Source organism: Drosophila elegans, unplaced genomic scaffold (assembly GCF_018152505.1).
Source record: "Drosophila elegans isolate 14027-0461.03 unplaced genomic scaffold, ASM1815250v1 contig_468, whole genome shotgun sequence".
NCBI classification, from domain to species: domain Eukaryota; kingdom Metazoa; phylum Arthropoda; class Insecta; order Diptera; family Drosophilidae; genus Drosophila; species Drosophila elegans.
The window spans coordinates 1,631,580-1,650,961 of NW_024545855.1; the positions used below are offsets into that span (position 1 = coordinate 1,631,580).

The 19,382-nt window shown below is 40.4% G+C and overlaps 1 protein-coding gene and 1 long non-coding RNA gene across 3 annotated transcripts; one reads left to right on the top strand and one right to left on the bottom strand.

The window, feature by feature from the left end:
* Positions 1-5,302: 5,302 nt before the first annotated feature.
* LOC121467530 lies at positions 5,303-6,171 on the top strand. The gene is made up of 2 exons (XR_005977586.1): positions 5,303-5,745; positions 5,808-6,171. It is a non-coding gene; the product is annotated as an uncharacterized LOC121467530 (long non-coding RNA).
* Positions 6,172-12,639: 6,468 nt separating this feature from the next.
* On the bottom strand, positions 12,640-19,293 carry LOC108144046 (protein hunchback). Of its 2 annotated transcripts, none has more exons than XM_017268688.1 (2): positions 18,848-19,293; positions 12,640-15,511 (listed from the first exon to the last, which is right to left on the bottom strand). In XM_017268688.1, exon 2 carries the CDS (start codon positions 15,491-15,493, stop codon positions 13,199-13,201), a length of 2,295 nt encoding a protein of 764 aa, XP_017124177.1. In that variant the 5' UTR covers positions 15,494-15,511; positions 18,848-19,293; the 3' UTR covers positions 12,640-13,198. The 2 variants fall into 2 exon arrangements, with proteins under 2 accessions (XP_017124177.1, XP_041564970.1); XM_041709036.1 differs by lacking the exon at positions 18,848-19,293 and adding an exon at positions 15,767-15,785.
* Positions 19,294-19,382: the final 89 nt, after the last annotated feature.

Sequence of the window (19,382 nt, forward strand, 5' to 3'; positions counted from 1 at the left end):
TGCATTCAATTGTCATTCTGCAACAATTGCGCTTTTCACTGGATTCTTCATTTGTTTGTCTTCTTCCGATTGCCTGTCACACTTTGTTACTTCTATTGGTTTTTTAGCTCATGTTACCTTTATTGTCCACATCATTGTTCCATACTGGATACTGCCAGGATAAATGGCCAAAATTGGCCGGGAATTTCGTAGTATCCAAGCAGCAGCCGTCTGACATCATTTGGCGCCCATAAAAATTAAACGAAAATTAAGCGCAAACATGAGAATTCTGTCACATAAATTGTAATCGCAGCCTGCACCTTGCCATCGACTATTTTTAGTCCTTTGGGCAGCTGTAAGTGTGCGGTCCTTACCCCGCCTTTATTACCCGACTTACACAAAAATTAGTCCATCTGCAACTGAGTTATGCGCTGCTGAGGTTGCCGCTTGATTAACACATGTCCTGGTAGATGCGGGCGTGGCGAACAAGCACCTCCGACGGCATCCCAGATTTCAATCCCAACCCATATCGAGGTCCCATGTGCAGTAGTCCTCCGACGATATGTTCGTGCTTCGTTTGTTGATGCTCTTAACTCATTCATTATGAATTGGAGGTGTTAAATGTGCCACATGCATCATGTATTGCTGCCAATGTTGCTGTTGTTGCTGCGGTGTCATGTGTTGCTGATGGAAGAAACCATCAGTAAAATAAAGAATTTGCGTTGCGCAGCATGAAGTGATTTAGTTTTTAAAAGCATTTCTTGTTGTGTATCTTTGTTTTTAATATTTTTTATTTTAAATGTAAATATTTGTAAAATTAGGACTATATATATGGCTTATATTGCAGCGAATAATAATTTTTATCTTTAAATAGACTTCAAATAATTCTCAATCTCAGAAATACAAAGTTCAAATTTGACTTAAACTTGTTATTTTATTACTTTTCAAACCCAATGTATGCTCTTTGATTAAAATAAACATAAAATAAAAAATTGAAAATCGTTGAAGTACTTTAACTTGCTTGCCTAAATCTCTTTTGAACACTCTGAACTTAAAATTATTTTCTGAATTAATCTTAGTTATTTTCAATGCATCATTTAATCATACTTTTTTCATTTCGTTCAGCTTATCTTCGCCATTGATTCTTTCGGCTGTTATGAACAAAGATGAATTGAATATTTGTCAAACAGAGTGCCACGACCCCGTCCTCCAAAAACCAATCGTTACACCCACGAAAACGCACCAAAGATTCATCATGCTGCATAGAGAATGCCACAAGATTGTGATCGTGTACATGGAGAAATCATGCCAACAACAATTGCTACAAAACATTGAATCAATCATAAGACACGCAAATCCTCAAGGAAATCAAACAATGGCGAGCAGATTGGGATCCGTATGAGGTTAGGGTCGAAGGGTAAGGAACTTAAGGACTAAGGACTAAGAATTCGGGTCGCAGGGTGAGGCAATGTTGCGCGTGCGCAGCGCACGCTCCCGGTAAATGTTTACGCTATTACGCTGAGAAAATCAGGAGCCGAAGGAGCAGGCAAGGAAATGAGCCTATTATAATGCCTTGAGTCCCGACCCCCGAACCCCGACCCTCGACCCCTTGTGTGACTCCGATTTTTCCGAGACGGCGACCCCGGAAAACACAAATCTTACGCGCCAACACGCGACATTCAGATTTTCCAAAGGGATTCTTTGGCATTTGACTCAGGGTTGATCCCTTGGAGTCCTTTTCCCCTGCCCCACAAATGATTTTCTTATGTCTGCTCCCTTGGGATTTGAGGGTCGGAATTTGTTTGCTTTCCCTGGAAAACTGAGACCCCTCATTCAAATGAGTTGAGCTCTTGCTCCTTGGGCGATATTTGTATTTAGTGTGATCTTTAGCAGCTTGACATCTGCCCTGGCTCCCGACTGGCGAGTTATGGAGTCATGCCCTAATTTCTAGTAGTTCTTAGATCATTTTTCAGCCCGTGGAAATTTGTTGTGCTCCAAAGGAATGAGAGCTGGGGTGCGTACTCCTTTAACAGCTGCAAAAGTGCAAGTTTTCTCAAATGAATTCTGTGAAATAACTTAATCCATTTTATCTTTGTCAGACCAAATCAAAAAAGAATATATATTTTAAAATAAAGTTTGAATCAGATTTGAAGGAAAAGTTTTAAATATTATTTTTATTTATTCGTATTTTTGAGTGTCATTTAACATTTAAGATTCATAAACATAACAATTCAGAAACCTTTATTCGAATAAATATTTTTGTTTATCAAATAATTACATTTTGTTAATAAAAAATCTGTAAGTTAGGAGATTTTTAAAATGAAATTGCTAGGATCATCAGTAACCGTTTGCTAAGAATTTTTAAGACGGTCTTATGTGTTTTATAAAACCCAAGATCATATAGGAATGTCCTTCCTAGCGAGTCCTTAAGCTAGATGTCAGCTCAAATTTAACGCCAATTGCACGCCCTTGGAAAAAGAAAGCCAGTTGAGAAAGGACCTCGAGACACATGTCTAATATCAGAGTTGGGCCATCGGATGATCGGACTCTGATTTCATGGCTGTCCGCTTAGGAGGACAAAGAGTGGATCGGTCCAATTAGCCCAGATAAAAAACAGCACTTCTCCTAATCCCGTCAGCGTGTGATTGGCCATAGAAATGGCAAAGCTGCAATCAATGAAGGCACGGTTCACTGAGGAATCCGGAATTCTGATTGAGAACTCAGATTTAGATCGCCAGCAATATGAAAATGTCACGCTTATCGGATCGGAAACCTGAACGGACCAGGGGGCTGATCTGTTCTGTGGTTTGGCGGCGGAGAGGAAGTCGATGCCTCATCTGGCAGTCCGACTTTGTCCTCATCATCGTCGCCTTTGACTGGATGCTGAATGCGGAATGTTTTTGTAGCCGTCGGCCGCTGGTTGTCAGTCAGCTGAGGCCAAACCGGATGGAACTCGAAAACAATAACAATATACGCACATGTATCCTGTGCCAGGATATTGCAGTGCACTCAAAAAATCAAAAATCAGAAAAAATTGGAGTGAAAATCAGATTGGAGTACTGTATTTTAATTTAAAGGAATTTTCATTTATTAATAAGAAAACAAAAAAATTAATTACCAACAAGTTCTTAGAATTTTATACATAAAATTTACGTACTACAACTATTTTACTTTTCTAATGATATTTATGTTGAAAAATGCATATGGTTTTTTCAAGTGCATTTAAAAGTGAGAAAGAAAAGTATAGAGATTTGCTGAAGTCCTGAAATGAGATGCAGGCGTTGCTGTTACCTCTCCCACTCCTCGTCATCTTCCCCAGGACCTCATCCACCTTTCGGCTATATGTATTCCTATGCCTATTCCTACTCCTACTCCCACTTCCACTCCAATCCTGACCGCGTGCGTGGCCATTGTCCTGACAGCCGTTATTTGAATGACATTTGAATTTTGTGCATTTGCCTTCGCTCGTTGCATTTCAATTGTTGGCCTGTCCTCTGTTCGGCAATCGACGGGTCCTGCGATCGCAGCCAGGATCAGCATTTGATGTGATGAATTCATTATGCGGACAAAGGTGCAGCCAGCAGCAGATGATGGCAGAAGGATGCCAGGATATCTAGGAATTGCCAACTGCTGATCCCTTAAAGTATTGGAAATTAAATTCTATTAAGATTTTTACTATTTCATTTGGATATTTGCTATCATAAGATTTGGATGCCTGAAAGAAATCATCTAAAGATGTGCCAATAGCTATATAAACTAATGTTTACAATAATTTTCGAATACGCATTATTAAAATATTTCAAATCTAGTGAGAATAATTCAATAATAATTTATAAGTCACTGAATTTTTGCTTTCGTTTTTTATTGATTTATCTATTGTTAAACTAACCATTGATAAAAGCTCATTAAATCAACTAAATCAATCGACTCAAAAACCATCCTACTACGCCAATAAAAAAACACTCCCCTTAAAAAAAACCCCATCTTACCCACAAAGCACCACGCCCTTTCTATCCCCTTAAAAATGCCCTTCCCCGATTATTCCCAATAAAGGTCAATTACATAATAATGCCTTCATTTCGAGCATCCGATACAACCAATTACCATGTCAACTTTTTTGTTGAGCGTGCATTTTTTACCCTCCCCGTTTGCCGTGTAAAAAAGAACCCACCCCATATGCATATCGTATGGATAAAAAAGAAGTGCCCTCATGTTAAGTGGCGCTAAAAATCAAATTAAGGGTGTTTACTTAACGACTCCTCGATTACGGCACAGCCTAAAAAATATTCGAGGGAGCAACAGGCAGCAGGGATCAGGATCCGGAGGGGAAACAATGAAAAAACGGAAGTTGTTTTCCTTTTTTTTTACTTTATGAAGTGTTGCCTTTTTATTGGTGGTTAATTTGAGAGCTCTCGTACTCCATGTTTGACGAGGGTAAAAACTCGATGACGATGATGATGATGCAACAGGCGAGAGATAAAAAGATACAAAGGAAAAAGGGTTCTCAGATCGGGATGAGTTTGTTTTATTTATGGGAACACACCCGAGGTGTTTATGTCAGATTGCCCAAATGCGTTGAAAGGGTAGAGTGGAGTCGCCAGTCGCCAGTTGTCTGGGGCACGTTTCTTCGGCTCTTTTTCAAGTTCAATGACAAAGATCTTGCGGTGCCACACGCCCAAAGACCATCTAATCCCTCGGCGATGATTGGCCCTTCGGAAAAGGGGGACACCTCCTAAGGGGGCTTCCAAAAATAAGTCTTAAAAGATTTTTGGAGCACTTTTCAAGGGGGTACTCGTCTTAATTTCATTTTGTTTTTATTACGCCCTGTAAATTATACCGAAAGGCAACGAGAGGAGCTAGCATGAAGGAAAGGGGCGCGACACTTTTAAAAATAAAACTAACAAACTGTTATGAAGTGCAACTGAGGAAGGGTAAAATGGAGTTCGGAGTCGCCAAAAGGGTGAGTTTTCTCTACCCGGAAAAACTTCAAAATGGCGACGAGCGTCAGAGGAAAAAAGTTCAGGGAAAATATAAGGGAAAGTGAGTGGAAAAATAATTTTTTTCTACAAGATCATGCTCTTAATAAGTTTTGTTATATTGCCCCTATGTAAATTGAAGTACTCAAAAACAAATTTTATTCTAGTTCAAGGCCAAAAACGTTTGTATTTTTTTGTTGTATAATCATTCGCCTGATAAGACGTAGAGCCAAAAAATTTGAATTTAACATAAGAAAAATGTTATCGCGAGAATTTCACGACAAAACAACATGCTAAACAAAAGTGCTTATACACCAATGTGTGTTTTATTTCAGATTAGTTTATATTCTACGCTTGTACAATTCACAGCTTCAACATAATGAAGTCAGGAGCTACTGTGCTTTTTCTATTCTTTTTGTTTTCAGTGGATTTTTCGAATGCGGATTCAACGCCAGCCTTAACACAGAACACAACATTACAAGACAATATTAACGAACTCTTAGAAGCTAAGGATAAACATATTAGTGATCTTTTGGCAATAGTTCGAATAAAAGATGATCGTTTGGAAAAAGATGAAGAAATTAAAAATCTTTTGGATCAAATTAAAGAAAAAGATGAACTAATTGGGATACTACATGCAAGAGAAATTGCTAAAGACGAAGTTATAAGAGTCAGAACCGAGCAAGTAGCATACCTACTGCATTAATAAATGGGAACTAAAAATACATAAATGTTAAGGATTTTACAATCATAAAATGATAGAAAAGAAAGCAATTACTGTTTAGCAAAGGTAAAATGTTTACAGATTTAAAAAAATAAATCCCAGTATTTTAATATTAATTCTATTTACAGATCACCACACGCTTAAAATTCTACGCATGTCACAGAAATAAATGGATAATGCATTGTTTAAAAATACTACAGTTTCAACTCAAGTTCAAGCCCATAAATAATTGTACTAATTGAATCGCTTGATAAGAAGCAGTAACAAAAATTTGAATTCAAATCTAGACCAAAAGACTTCTATCGCAAGAATGTCACGTCATAACTACATGCTAAGCAAATATACTTATGCGCCTAAGATTGTATAGATGTTCAATTTAATTTAAAATATTGTTTAATTCCTTATAAACGTCATGCAGCTCTAAAATTGATGGATAATTACATATATTAAAAATAAATGAATAAGCTTTCAAGGAAAATAAGCTGTAGATAACTGAGTCTTGCTTTTTGGGGACTAAATTGGTTGGAGAGTTATTTAAATATTTTCTTCGATGAAAATCTTTGTTAATTTTTAGAAAAGAATTGGGAAAGTAAATAGAAAACTTCTTTTGAAAATTTTGGCAGAGACTTTTTTTATATTCAAACATTTTTGCAAACTAATTTTTTTGAAATAATAGATGAAAGACCAGCTGTCCAATTAGCAACATTTGGTATTACAAAAATAACCACCACTGAAAACCATATAATGGAAAAGGGTTCGGAATTGAAGTTGAAAATTGAACACCTTTATTCAGATGTTACTCTCTCGTTTTTGGCTAAAGCAAAAATTATTACAATTTTTCCGGGGAAAAACAAGAGAAAAATAAATTTCCCATTTTTCAGTGAGGCGAAACGAGACCCTTTTTGTCAACCACAATGACCAGCTGAAAAATGCAAGTTAACCCTTGGTAAATCGTAGCAGAAATTTCTGCACTTCACTTTGGGCAAATCGTAGTCGCACAAATCGAAAATTATTGATGGATGTCGCATGAGCACCTGCAGGAGCAAAAAAGGGGAAATTCTGGGGGGAAGTGCAGCTGAAAATGAGAGTGAATCATGCAATTGCCAGATGTCCTTGATCGAGGACACAAGCCAAATGAGAGGAGGGAGGATTGTGGGCTGGCTTGAACTTGATTACTTGGTGGACAACCAGCGGAAACTTGAGATCCATATCCGCCCATCAAGCATTGAAGCGCTGACAACTTGTATCTAAAGTATCGTTTGGCACCTGTACTTCATCCTTCGTCCTGATACTGATACATCATCCTCGGGGTCCTCTAATTGCTCACATTACACTCCATCTCTCTATCCCTACAGCTGACATTTGCACTTCGAACCTGGCACAAAAGACCAATAAGTCGATTTACCAAAACCAAATAGAGGATTCCCAAATCCCAAATCTTTTCAAAGGACCAAACACATGTTGCTAAAAAAGTATCTTTTACAAAAAAAAAGAGGAGGAAAACCTTACCTTACCTGTTTTTTATTCACATGTCGACCTCATCACTCACCCTCAAAAAAAAAACAAAAAAAAAAACAAAATATCGATCCATTGAAACCATTTCTGGGTTCTTTTCCATTTTTGTTTTCGTATTCGGTTTTTTTTTGCAACCCTCTATGAGGTGGTGGTGGTTTGCTTTCCTTACCCACCCCTTATAGCAATTTTGGGTAGTTTGGGTTTCGATTTTTTGCCTCGTTTTTAAGGAGTGTTTTTTGTGTGATATTTTTATTGGTGGTAATCGCATTTTTTGCGTGAAATATTTCCAATTCGGATTGTGTAATAGGCGTTGCTTTGACTTTTTGCCTACAATTTGATTGGTTTTGATGGCTTGATTAGGGAGGGTTTCTATTCATTATTGGGGAGGTCGTTATTGAAATAAAAAAAGTGCAATATGGTGTCTCTAGTACACATTTTTAATATTTTATACTTGTTATTTACATTTGGTAGCTGAAATCTTATTAGGTGCAATGACTTATTGACGGCAAGATTTCGAAAATCGGCTTGAAATCCATTTCTGGAGTTAAATTTCACCTTTTTAAGGAATGGTTTTTCAGCTGAATAACAGTTACGAAACTGTTTTTAAAGGTAACCCCCTTTCTTATTATTCCAAACAAATTTTTCCAATGGGCCTAGTGGTAAAGAATGGAGTGATGAGTCAGTCAGTTAGAAAATTAGTTAGCAGAGACTGTTGGAAACTATAAGTTATTTTAATTAATGTATACCCCTTGATTGTATCTTTTTCTTTACCCTTCCCGAACTTTGGGCCCTCCCAGGCGTCTATGATTTCACTGTTGACTTGCCAGCATCTGGTGGATGTGGTCCGAGGGCAAACAAAAAGTAAAGGCTGCTGGAAGAGTACGGAATCGGGAATTCAATCGACTGCTGGCATTGTTTGTAGCAAACTGACCAAACGAATCCAGCGGCTGGACTTTCTATAGTGCAAATATGGGATATATAGTAGAGTAGGGTAGGGGACAGAGGATAGAGGATAGAGGATAGAGAACTCTCCAGGACACGCGTATCGTATCTGTGCAACCCCCACACTCGGATACAAAAATACGAAAATACGAAAATACATTCACAGGACGAGGCACACGCTGTTGTCAACTTCCTTTTTTCGGTCTCTTCATAACGGATGCTGGACATTATCGATGGAGTGGAATGGGATTGGGAATGGGAATGGGAATGAGAATAGCAATGAAACTCAGAATGGTATTGGGTGTATTGGGAAGCCAGAGTCCGCTTGCATATATTTTTAACCTTTTGTTGTTTTTCGTTAACTAAAGTGCCATCAGGGGCAGATGTTTTTTCCAACCCAGTCGGAGTTTTTCTCCTACGTCTCCGCTTTTTTTTTCCTATCTATTTACATGTAGAGTGGACACGATGGACGCATTCTGTTTGCCGAACTGTAAAAATTGTTTTGTTACTTTCGCTGTTTGCTGTCGCGAGTTTCCTTAGTTATCCGCTTTGTTTATTTCCCTTTCGGGGCTGGTGGGTCCTTCATGGAACTCCATTCGGTATATACTCCATAGTTACACCCCACCACCATCAACATCATCATTATCTTGTAGGCTTCCTTTGTATGGCTTTAATTTTCTACAGTTTTGCATATTCATCAACTGATTCGCTGCAATTAGTTTTGGTTTTTGCCTTTGAATTGCATTTGTAACTTTGTGGTGGAGTGGAATGGTTGTCGGCTAGGATGATTAACTATCATGCTGGGCATAGATAATGATAGTTGAATAGGTATTTAAGTTTGGGGTTGGAGGTGGTTTTCGCTGTAAATTCCTTTAAAATATTTTCTTGAATATAGCAAAATGTATGACATGGTTTTGAATGTAAATTCTTTTAAAATATATTTTTGAATAAAGCTAAATTTATGGTAAGGCTTTTTAATGTATATTAATGAGATGAGTGTGTTTCCCTTTTTTTTCATAAAAACCAGAGTCTATTTTAATTTTAAAAAATGATTTAAACAAACTAGTTCAACATATGTACCAATAAGTTGAAAGGGGGTAAACTATCTTTTACATTACTGGGATATAATAATATTTATAAAATAATTTAATAATGAGCTTTTAAAAATTGTAATATTTAGTCCCTATGTTTTTTTTTTGTTAAATGTATACCTGCTTGTCTTAAGTAATTCATCTAGGGTTAAATGTAAGAAACTCGCCACGCGTTTGAGAAGATCTATTGCCTGACCGGCCAGCCCTCATAACTTGGCCGACTGCCAAAACTCAGATGGTCAGCACACATCCTTAGCGCTTGTTAGCGGCGGCGTTGGCCACTTAAGGATTCGCTACACCCACCTCGATCTCGCAGGACGGACGCTGGTCAGCTGTTGGACGAGACGAAAGGATACTTTCTCTCTCCTTCGGCGCTCAATTCCAGTGAAAAACTGTTTACAGAAATAAATTATCGGGGGTTTCAACAAATCCTTAAGGTGGCTCGCATGACGTCACGCATGAGACGTCGAAAGGATCGCCGCTCGTAATTAACCCACACACAGATGCTGGCGAGGTTTGTTGATCCGGGTGCAGGATCGGCCATCCTGCCCCTGCCAATTTTCATAATTAAAATGCGTAAAGTTGTGGAAAAAAGGAGCCAGAAGCCGGCGAGAATCGGTAATTCTCCGTTGATCTTTGGATGTGGGCGCCGGCTTTTACTGATGCAATCAACAGCTCATCGCAATCGCAGGATGGCCAGGGGTGGATTGCTAATCATCGAGTCCTGCATGAGGCCACTGGCACCCCGGGCGCATTTTAATCAACTAAACACCCACAACATGTTCTCCCCTCCCCCCCGTGCAATCCATATTTTTGGGTGAGTGAAAACCCTTGTAAACCCCTTTCCCCCTACACTATTTGCTATTTTGGTTTTCTGTTATTTTTAGTGCCAACGCAGCTAAAAATGGCTACCAAATTGTGCACCGTTGGAACCAAACCGTTTCCAAAACTCAATCCGTAACCCACACCAAATCCGGAATACAACCCCATCCCAAAATGGCGAAATCGGGGTGGTGGTTAAACATAAATACCCTATTTATGGCGTTGCTCAGCCCTGTGGGATATATGTACTTACGCCCAAGCCGTTATTATTTATAAATACACTAAGGGAAAAAATTTATCAAGTTGACCTAACAAATATGTAAGTAACCAAAATATTTAACTAAATTGTGTCTAGTTGTCCTAAAAAGCTATATTTTCTATAACAGTTCAGTAAATGTAACATATATAAATGTGCATTTCAAAATATGTTTGATTTATTGTCTTAACAATTTTAATGCTATAACATCAAATTTATAAGAAATAAATATAGTGCTAGTCATATTTACAATTTACATATTTTACCATTTTTCCAAGTGCATTTATGGTATTCTCTAGACTTTGGATAGATTGATAATTGTCGATTGAGACGGGGCTATGGTAAAAGCCTAAATTATGTATTGTGAAAGTGTGCCATACGCGTGTCCTGCTGATCAATCAGAGTTGAGGGAGTCAAAGGTGAGTCACTAACTGGGAAAGGAGCTGAGCAAAAACAGCTGCATCCAAGACACAAGAGCAGACCCTAACAGGACCAAAATTACACCTTTCAAATGGTCAGCAGACGGGCAATTGAACTACTATATTTGAAGAACTCCCAGGTTACAAAGTGGCCAGGACTCTTCTGTTCTCCTCTCTTTTTTTGTCTATTCCGCAAACAATGACCGACAGCAGAATGAAAAAAAAGATGCTACAAAGCCACAAGCTGAGATAAGAGCCAAGTAACAAAACCAGAAACTAGGGATCGTTAGCTCAGATGCTAACAATGAGACTGGGACTGCGACTGGAACTGGGACTGGGACTCCCTCGATAAACATCTTTCGCTTGCGGTGGCCACAAGCCAAGAGTTCATCCGGTAGAAAGGCCAAATTTCCAACTTAACTTCGCTCAAATGAGCAGGGATCTTCAGATCTTGGGCTCTGGCTTTAATCTAAAAGGGATATGCAAAATCTAATTTGCGATAAGATCAGGGGCTTTAAACCATCATCTCGGGTCTGCGCTCACCCTTGACTCCTATGGAAATTAATTTCACCCATAAATATCAATTATTGGAAAATTTTTAATGAGGAAAAACGGCATTTAAATAATCCAAAGGGAAGTGCATTCTTTGATCATATATATACAACCACCAATCAGAAGCAGCCCGGAGAAAACTATTTTTATGCAATTGAGTTTCCACTCAAGACCCAAAAACTACGAGAATTTCCCTCCAAGCACGCGCCATTTGGCTGAAGTGCGTTCGACGCATGCGCGCCAACCCCAAAAGATTCCGAAGATCGATTCCCGAAGTGATCCCCGATCCCTGAAGGAGACGCCTTGCTGCGTCATCATCATCCTGCCACTCCCCCGACTTCTCCAACGCGTGCTCATGAGTTTTTCATTATTATATAATGCCCCTCTCATATGCAATGCGAATTGTGCGTTTTCACGCAAAACGTCAATAATCCATCAAAATTGTAGGGATAGAAATATGAATTGAGAAAATTTCCAATTTGTTTGGTTGCGCCCGCACACAACATTTTTTTTCTTTTTTTTTTCCTTATCATTTAACAACTTGGGTATTTAGCACATGATGGAGCAGTTCTTCACTTGAAAGGAAGAATCATCTATTTTGTTTTTAATTTTTTTCAGTAACTGTTTTGGTGTGGGCGATCGGTTAAGGTTTCGATAAATCATATGTTAAAGATCGCGTGTTGACAGTGGCCTTTGGTCTTGTGGTCGTCAGACATATGGTTGCAATGAAAAGTTATTCTAGGGCTAGTTTCAATTGGTTAAACCTTAAATTTTCCTAACAATAATTTAATAGACAGAAGAGTTGAAACCCAATTTCTTGAGTTTGTTCTTGTTTTTCAAAAGCTAATATTTAAAATAGAAAATTAAGAAATTATAAAAAGTCCGACTCCAAAACGATGTTAATTCGGTTTTTGTAGTTAATAATAAAATGATAATAATAATAAAATAATTACTTCTAACATTTCTGGAGTTCATTATGACTTTTTATCCCAAAACCGGTTTTAAATCAACCAAACCAGATAAAAACCACTAAGATTTAATAATGTCTTAATTTTTATTATATTATTACATAAAAACATTTCGTGGGCAAACCTTAGGCTACTTTAATTTACTTAAAGAGGATTTGTTTAAGGATTACACTGGGCGCACATATAAAGTCTCGAATTTCGTTTCATGACTTCGACTTCGACTTCGGCTTAATTGTAAAGGGTAAATACTAATTTTGATCCTTTGCTCAGATTGCGGGCAGAGCTGCTCTTTAAAAATCTCTAAATTTGTACTTCTTCTTTCGTCAGTTTCAGTTGCATCGAAAATATTGTCATTAGTGCCAAAGAGTTTGAAAAATAAAAAGAAACTTGTGAAATTATATTGAATAAATTGTATTTATTTGATTTGATTTCGTTCGTCTCGGTTTCGCTGTCGACTTTCAACTAACAAAATACTGAGAGAATATCAGAGAAATAATTGAGCATTATGTGTATACATAGTTTAAATAAGACTAAATACTCATATTTTTATGTATATGCTATAAACTATATTTTATTAATTGGACTTTGGACTGTTGGTTTTGTTAGCTTGTTTCGCTTGACTCAACTTACAAAATAAGTTTTAACTTAGGCTTACGTTTCTCCATGCGTTGATGATAATTTTTTAAACCTTTTTCAGGGTTTTTAGTCGATTTCGAAAATACAATAGAGTATAGAGAGAGAGAGAGAGAGGGAGAGACAGTTAGATAGAAAGGTGGCTACAGTTCGATACAGTTAGGATAGTTATATAAACTTAGGTCTAGAATTAGCGGCTTAATTGGCTTATGTACAATTCTCGACAACAAAATAATTATTGGAAAACTTAGGCTACGAATTTATATACAATTCTGGACAACGATTAAGGTGATAATAGGTGATAAATAATAACAATGGGACTTAGGAGTGAGCATTCCTGGCCATGTGGACGAAGAGGCCGACGGGTCCGTCGCACTTCTCGCCGCACATGTTGCACTTGAACACGTCGTCGCAGCTGTGGTAGCCCATGTGGATGGTGTAGAGCACGGCGTCTTTGAAGAAGATATCACAGTACTTGCACTCGTAGATGGCCCCCGCTGCCGCCGGTGTTCCGGATTGTGGAGGATTCGCCGGTCCTACTGAGGTGGTTCCATTGCTGTTGCTGTTGCTGGTGCTGCTGTTGCTGCTGCTGTTGCCATTGCTGTTGCTGCTGGCATTGGAGCTATTTCCCGAACTGGAGGCCGTCGAGCTGGCACTGGTATTGGCCTGTGGCACACGGGCCGTCTCCATGGACTCATCTGCCGAGCTTGTCCCAGAGCAATGCTCCTCGGGCAGCGTGGGCTTGCGCCCGGCAATGGGCGAGGATGCAGTGGGCATGTTGCCGCTGCTGGGCACCTTCAGCTGCTCGGGTGAGGTCATGGCCTCCGATCGGAGCTGCAATAGGGTGTCCAGCTTGAGAACTCGTCCCTTGCGCCGGGAGGCAGTCGAGCTGCTCATCAGCGGCGTGGCCTCCTCCTCCACCTTGAGATTCATGGCCAGCGGTTGCTGCTGCTGTTGGTGGTGCTGCTGCTCCTCCTCCTTCACCGGTGTTCCCTGGGACAGATCCATGGCGGAGTCCACCGACTTGCGCTCGTACTCATCATCCTGCTCCTCCTCCTCGTTGTCGCTGTGTTGCTGGTTCTGCTGCTGCTGCAGTTGCTCGCGCATTCGCGGCGACAACTGGGCCAAGACGGCAGCCTGTTGCTGGGCGGCCAGCATCTGGAGATTGAGATTCCAGTAGGGGAAGAAGGCCATGTTGCGGTTCTGCTGCAGCAGACTGGCTAGAGGAGGCAGCAGATTGGCTGGACTGGGCAAGTTGGGAGTCTGGTCCACGCTGGCCACACTCTTGGCTGGAGAGGCGGGCAGCGGCTGAACAGGAGATGCTGCAGTGGGTGCCAATGGGAATCCTTGCAGGGCGGCGCTCAGTTGAGATGTGGCAGGCTGGATGGGCTGAGATTGCTGCTGCTGCTGTGGGGCCACAGCTGCCACATTTGACTTCCGACTGCCGCCGCTACCACTTCCGCCACCGGCAATGGGTCCACCATTCTTGCTCTTCGGACCACGACGTGTGCCATAGACATCGATGACCAGCGAGGGATTCGGGGTGCCATCCTCGTCCAAGACCATGCCGGGCTTGTGGCCATACTTGCGCAGATGCAGCTTGAAGCTGTGGCAATACTTGGTGGCATAGTCACAGTCCGCACAACGATACTGGTACACGGAACTGTGCGATTTACGGTGCGAGTTCAACATGGACTTGTTGACGCACGTATAGCTGCATTTGTCGCATTGGAAGGGCTTTTGGTTCTTGTGCTTCCGGATGTGGTACTCCAGGTGGTGCTTGAACTCGGTGACGAACGGGCACTTGGGGCACTGCAGGATCTTGTCCGGCTTCATGTGGGTGCGGGTGTGGGCCCAAAAGTCCACCTTGGTGATGGCCACCACGCCGCAAGTCTTGCACTTATAGTTCTTCATCTTGCCGTGCGAATTATAGATGGGCATGCGGATATTGGTATCATCGTCCTCGGACTCAGCCATATATTTCATATCCTCGCTGGAGTTGGACATCTGATCGTGCTCCTTCTCCGGCTCCAGATTCGATTGGCTCGACTTGGCCGGCGATTTCGGTGGTGTGACATCCATTGGCGGTGTTAGAGCCTGCAATTTCTCGCTTGTTCCATTGGGTACCGCCACGGGAGCAATTGTGGATGCGGATGTTGGTGTGGGCTGTGGACTGGGTCGCAGATTTCCGCTATAGAAATGCTGCATGGGATTGGGCAGACCCGGTGGCGTCAGTGGGTTAAAACCACCCATCAGGTGATGATGATGATGGTGCTGCTGCTGGGCGGCCTGGAAATGCTGCTGGTATTGCTGCTGCTGCAGCAACTGTTGCTGCAAGCCGGCATCGTAGTGTTGCAGACTGTTCTGATCATTTTGGCTGGGCGATGGTGTCATTGCGCAAAGGGTATCCATGGGTTGCTGCTGGTGTTGCTGCTGCTTGAGGAACTGTTCCAAGTGATTGGTTGAGGGTATGGGCGACTGGCGAGGACTGCTGGCCACGCTATTCCCATCGAGATGATGACCAGGCTCCTGTTTTATGTTGGCCGCAAACATGCTGCTGTACCAGGCGTTGTGCTGCTCGTAGTTGGTCGTGGCTGTCGTCTCCCAGTTCTGCATCTTGGCGGCTCTAGACGGCTGTAATGTTGGAAAAAAAAACAGAGAGAGTGGGGTTAGTGGGGCTATACAATCAATGCGCCTGCGTCAAGTTTTTTTTTCTCTTTTTTGCTTTTTTCGCTTGTTTTTCATTTGATTTTTCTTTCTTTTTTTTGCGTGAGCGGCACCACCCCTAAAAAATATGCCAAGGGTGGCTGGCCACCCACCCCCTGAACGGGATTTGAGTGTTTTCAGAACAAAATGGAGAAACTGGATAATATGGCTACAATATCCTACCGTTTCGTGGCCGCTTTTTGTGTGATTGTATCAAAGTATATTCCAAGTTTTTCGGTAATTTCGTTAAAGATTTGCTGCTGCTGTGCTGCTCTTGTGTGTTCCCGCTGTTGTAACAAACTCGTGACTGACTGAGCATTTGCAACAGGCATTGGCTTATATATGACTCAGGTAGACGGGCGCACGCGTCAAGGGATTAGATGGGAAGTCAGGTACAGGTCGCGGATCGGGGATCACGGATCAAGGATCGCGGATGGCGGATTGCGCTCTTGATCCATTCTGGATTAGAGCAGAAATTGGTGCGAAAACAAAAAATTACGTGCACTTGGATTTAGATGATCCGGGAGCTTAGCGGATAGCCAGCTAAGCAGCGAACTGCGAATTTTCCCTCGGTTTTCTATGTGGATTAAGTTGGCCTCTCGACAGTCGGAGTAGGCAACAAAGTAGGCAGTTCAATGCTTAATAATAAAAAGCAAAAAGGATTGCTGGATTTAACTAAATTAACGGATCAGAGACACCTGCCGGGATTGCCTTTGGGCCAAACAAATGTGCAGACTGACTAATCTATCAGTGATTCCATGCATTATTCCTTAATTACCGCACTAGATTAATATATCGCCTTATTTAGAAATTCCGATGTGGATAGAAAATAAATTTGCAAGGCACTAGCTTCTTTCATTTTGAAAATTCCAATGCAAACAAAAATATAACTACACATTTTTTCACTTAACTTTTTATATAATTCCCCCCCTTTTTCCAATCACCATTTGAATATTTTCGAAAGAAAAACGTTTTCCTGACTGCAATTTCCCGCTAGACATTTCACTTTGATTTGCGTAGTTCCACAAATAATTCTCGCATTAAAATTTTTTGTTCTGTTGCATTTGCCTACTTTTTTCAATTTTTCAAATTTCCGATTTCACGCTGAAAAACTGTGCAGTTGCTGCATTTTTGGGTAATTGTTTGTGCTTTTAAGTAAATATTATTAAAAACGCAAAAACGTGAAGAGTGGCTACGGGGGTGTGGTATATTATTATGGGTTGGGGTTGCTCTATCTGGCAGCTAAAATATCTACAATACTTAGGCATAATTGATGGTTCAGGAAACAGCAAATGCAAACTAAATGAAGCTTAGCATATTTATTTAATTTCGCTTTTGTGGATATTTTTAAAGAAAAGCCAAAATTAATTGTTGTGTGTGGTGTGTGTGTGTGTTTCTCTATGAAAGGAACAAAGAGAATTTTGCCTTTCGTCTGGGCTTTTTTGTGCCATGCCCAACAACAGCAACAAAGCCAAACTAAAGGCCAAGTGTAAAATTAATATTACGCCGGAGCAGGGGCGTTGGGAAAGGGGGGCGGATGAGGGGAGGGGTTTTGGGTGGGGGGTGGCCACATCGAGTGCAGCCAGGCAACCGAAACTGCAAAAGTAAACTAAACATGTGCTAGTCGTTTTTGGTCCCCCTCCCCAACACCCCCTTTTTACCCCTCTAAAAATATCATGAAAATGGCAAAAATGGAAAATTTGCAAACGCAGAAAATGCGCCACAAAAAATGTTTTTGTTGAAAAATCCGTACAAAAAGCGAGCCAAGAGAAGGATATGCCAGAAAATATACAAATATAGTATATCTATGGTAGGTACACATGCATATATGCGCCCGATTGTTGTTGGCCTAGAGCAACTTGTTGTTGTGCCTGGTGAAATGCAATTTTTTGGAGCTGCACTCGCTTGGGTAGAACTGCAACTGCAACTGCTGCTGAAGTGATTCAATGTCATTCGGGATTTATAAATATATCCCGTATAATATGTGTATATTTATTTTTATGCGCCTAACAAAGCCCCATTTGTTTGATTTGTTCTCGGTTCTTTTTGTCAGAAAACATTAAAACTGTCGGCTGACAATCAAATCTGCAGCACTGTCTATGCAAAAGATCTTGTGATGATGATGATGGGGTCCTAAAAAAACATCGCCAGAGGCCAACACATATTTATTATATTTGAAATGCATTTTGGCAACTGCCAAAACTATTTGCCATTAAAAAATTGCCACGTTGACTTTGAATTATAGTTCGATGTCTAAATTTAAATTATTAAAAAAGAAGAAAAGTCGAAAATGCATTTGCCGAAAGAAGAGCAAAAAGAAAGGCTAAAAATTGAGGGGTCCGGAGGCAGGAAGGAGGCGAAAAAAAACAACATGAAAGTCGACATGTAAACAAATAAAATTAGCTGTCAGGCGTGGAGGAGTGCGGGGGGCCAGGCGCGTTGTATTAGGGGGGCTGGGGGATATACGCTGCAGTTCTGGGCAAAAACAGACAGCGCGGGCAAAAAACAAGTTCAACCAAAGATCGGCCAAAAGCCAGACAGATTTTAAAATATTGTTTTAGAATTTTTGCCGTTTGCATTTTTAGCAAATGATTTACCACTCGGTGTAAATCTATGTGAGTGTATGAGTTATTTTGTTTGTGTTTCTAAGGTTAGACAGAAAAAGAAGCACTCGACCGCAAACAACAAGAAAAGGCTAAAGAACAAGAACTCGAAGTTGGGGACTTGGGATAATAGGTGCTATTACTCAGGGAAATACAAATTAAAAGCACGAAGACATCCTTAAATAAAATTGTACTACAAATCATGTAAACGTAAAAAGTTAAAAAAAATTAATATATAACTACATTAAAAAGGTTAAAACTATTATTTGGTTAAAATTTTTCTAATTTTAATTAAACTTGTTTTAATGCAAAAAAAAAAGAACTTTTGAATTATAGTAAGATCTATTTATTATTTAACCGAATAACCGGACAAATAATGAAAGATATTACTATTTTTTAAAGAACTTAGGAATCAATTTGCAAAATAAAATTTTTTTAGTCTATTAAAAAAGGTAGAGCCCAAAACCTTGACCAAATTGTTTATATTCCTGGATACCTCAACAATTTGCCATTTGCCCCCGCAAAAGCATTTGCAATTTTTGTTTATTTGTTTATCCGTGGAAATTTTACATATTTTCTACATGCATGTATTTTTTAGGATTTATTGGAGGTCGAATGCGATACTGGGGGAATTTTGGTTGGTAGGACCCAATTTACTTACCTTGGTTACGCTCCAAAGGAATTCTCCGGGAGAATTTGGAAACGGGAACCGCCTCGCTCGTTCTCTCTCTCGCTTGACCGCGGCACCGTTACCGTTAAACCAACACGCACAATGAGTGCGAGGGGGAGAGGCGATGTGGGGGCTCCTTGCTCTTCGTTTTTGTCTATTTTTTGGCCCTCGCTTTTTAGCTTGCTTTTATGCTTTCTTTTTCGCGGAATTCGCGCATGTGCGGGAAATAGTCTTTGCCAAAAAATACGGATTTTTTTTTGGGGAAATACTTTTATTTTTCTTAACTTGGTTTTGGTTTTTTAAGCACGGACACTTAGTTTGTAGTGTTATGTTGGCAATGTTTATTTAGATAGCAGTCGACACGTTTCGTCCTTTAGGTTTGTGTGTTATTTTTTGTCTGAGGCTGCCTGCTGATGCTGGCGACTTTCGTTTTCGGGACTCGGAGCACGTCTGACTGAAATTCGTGCTCAGCGGGCTCTTCTAATAGCTGAAAATCTGCTCCCACGGTGCACTCGCCAAAAAGACT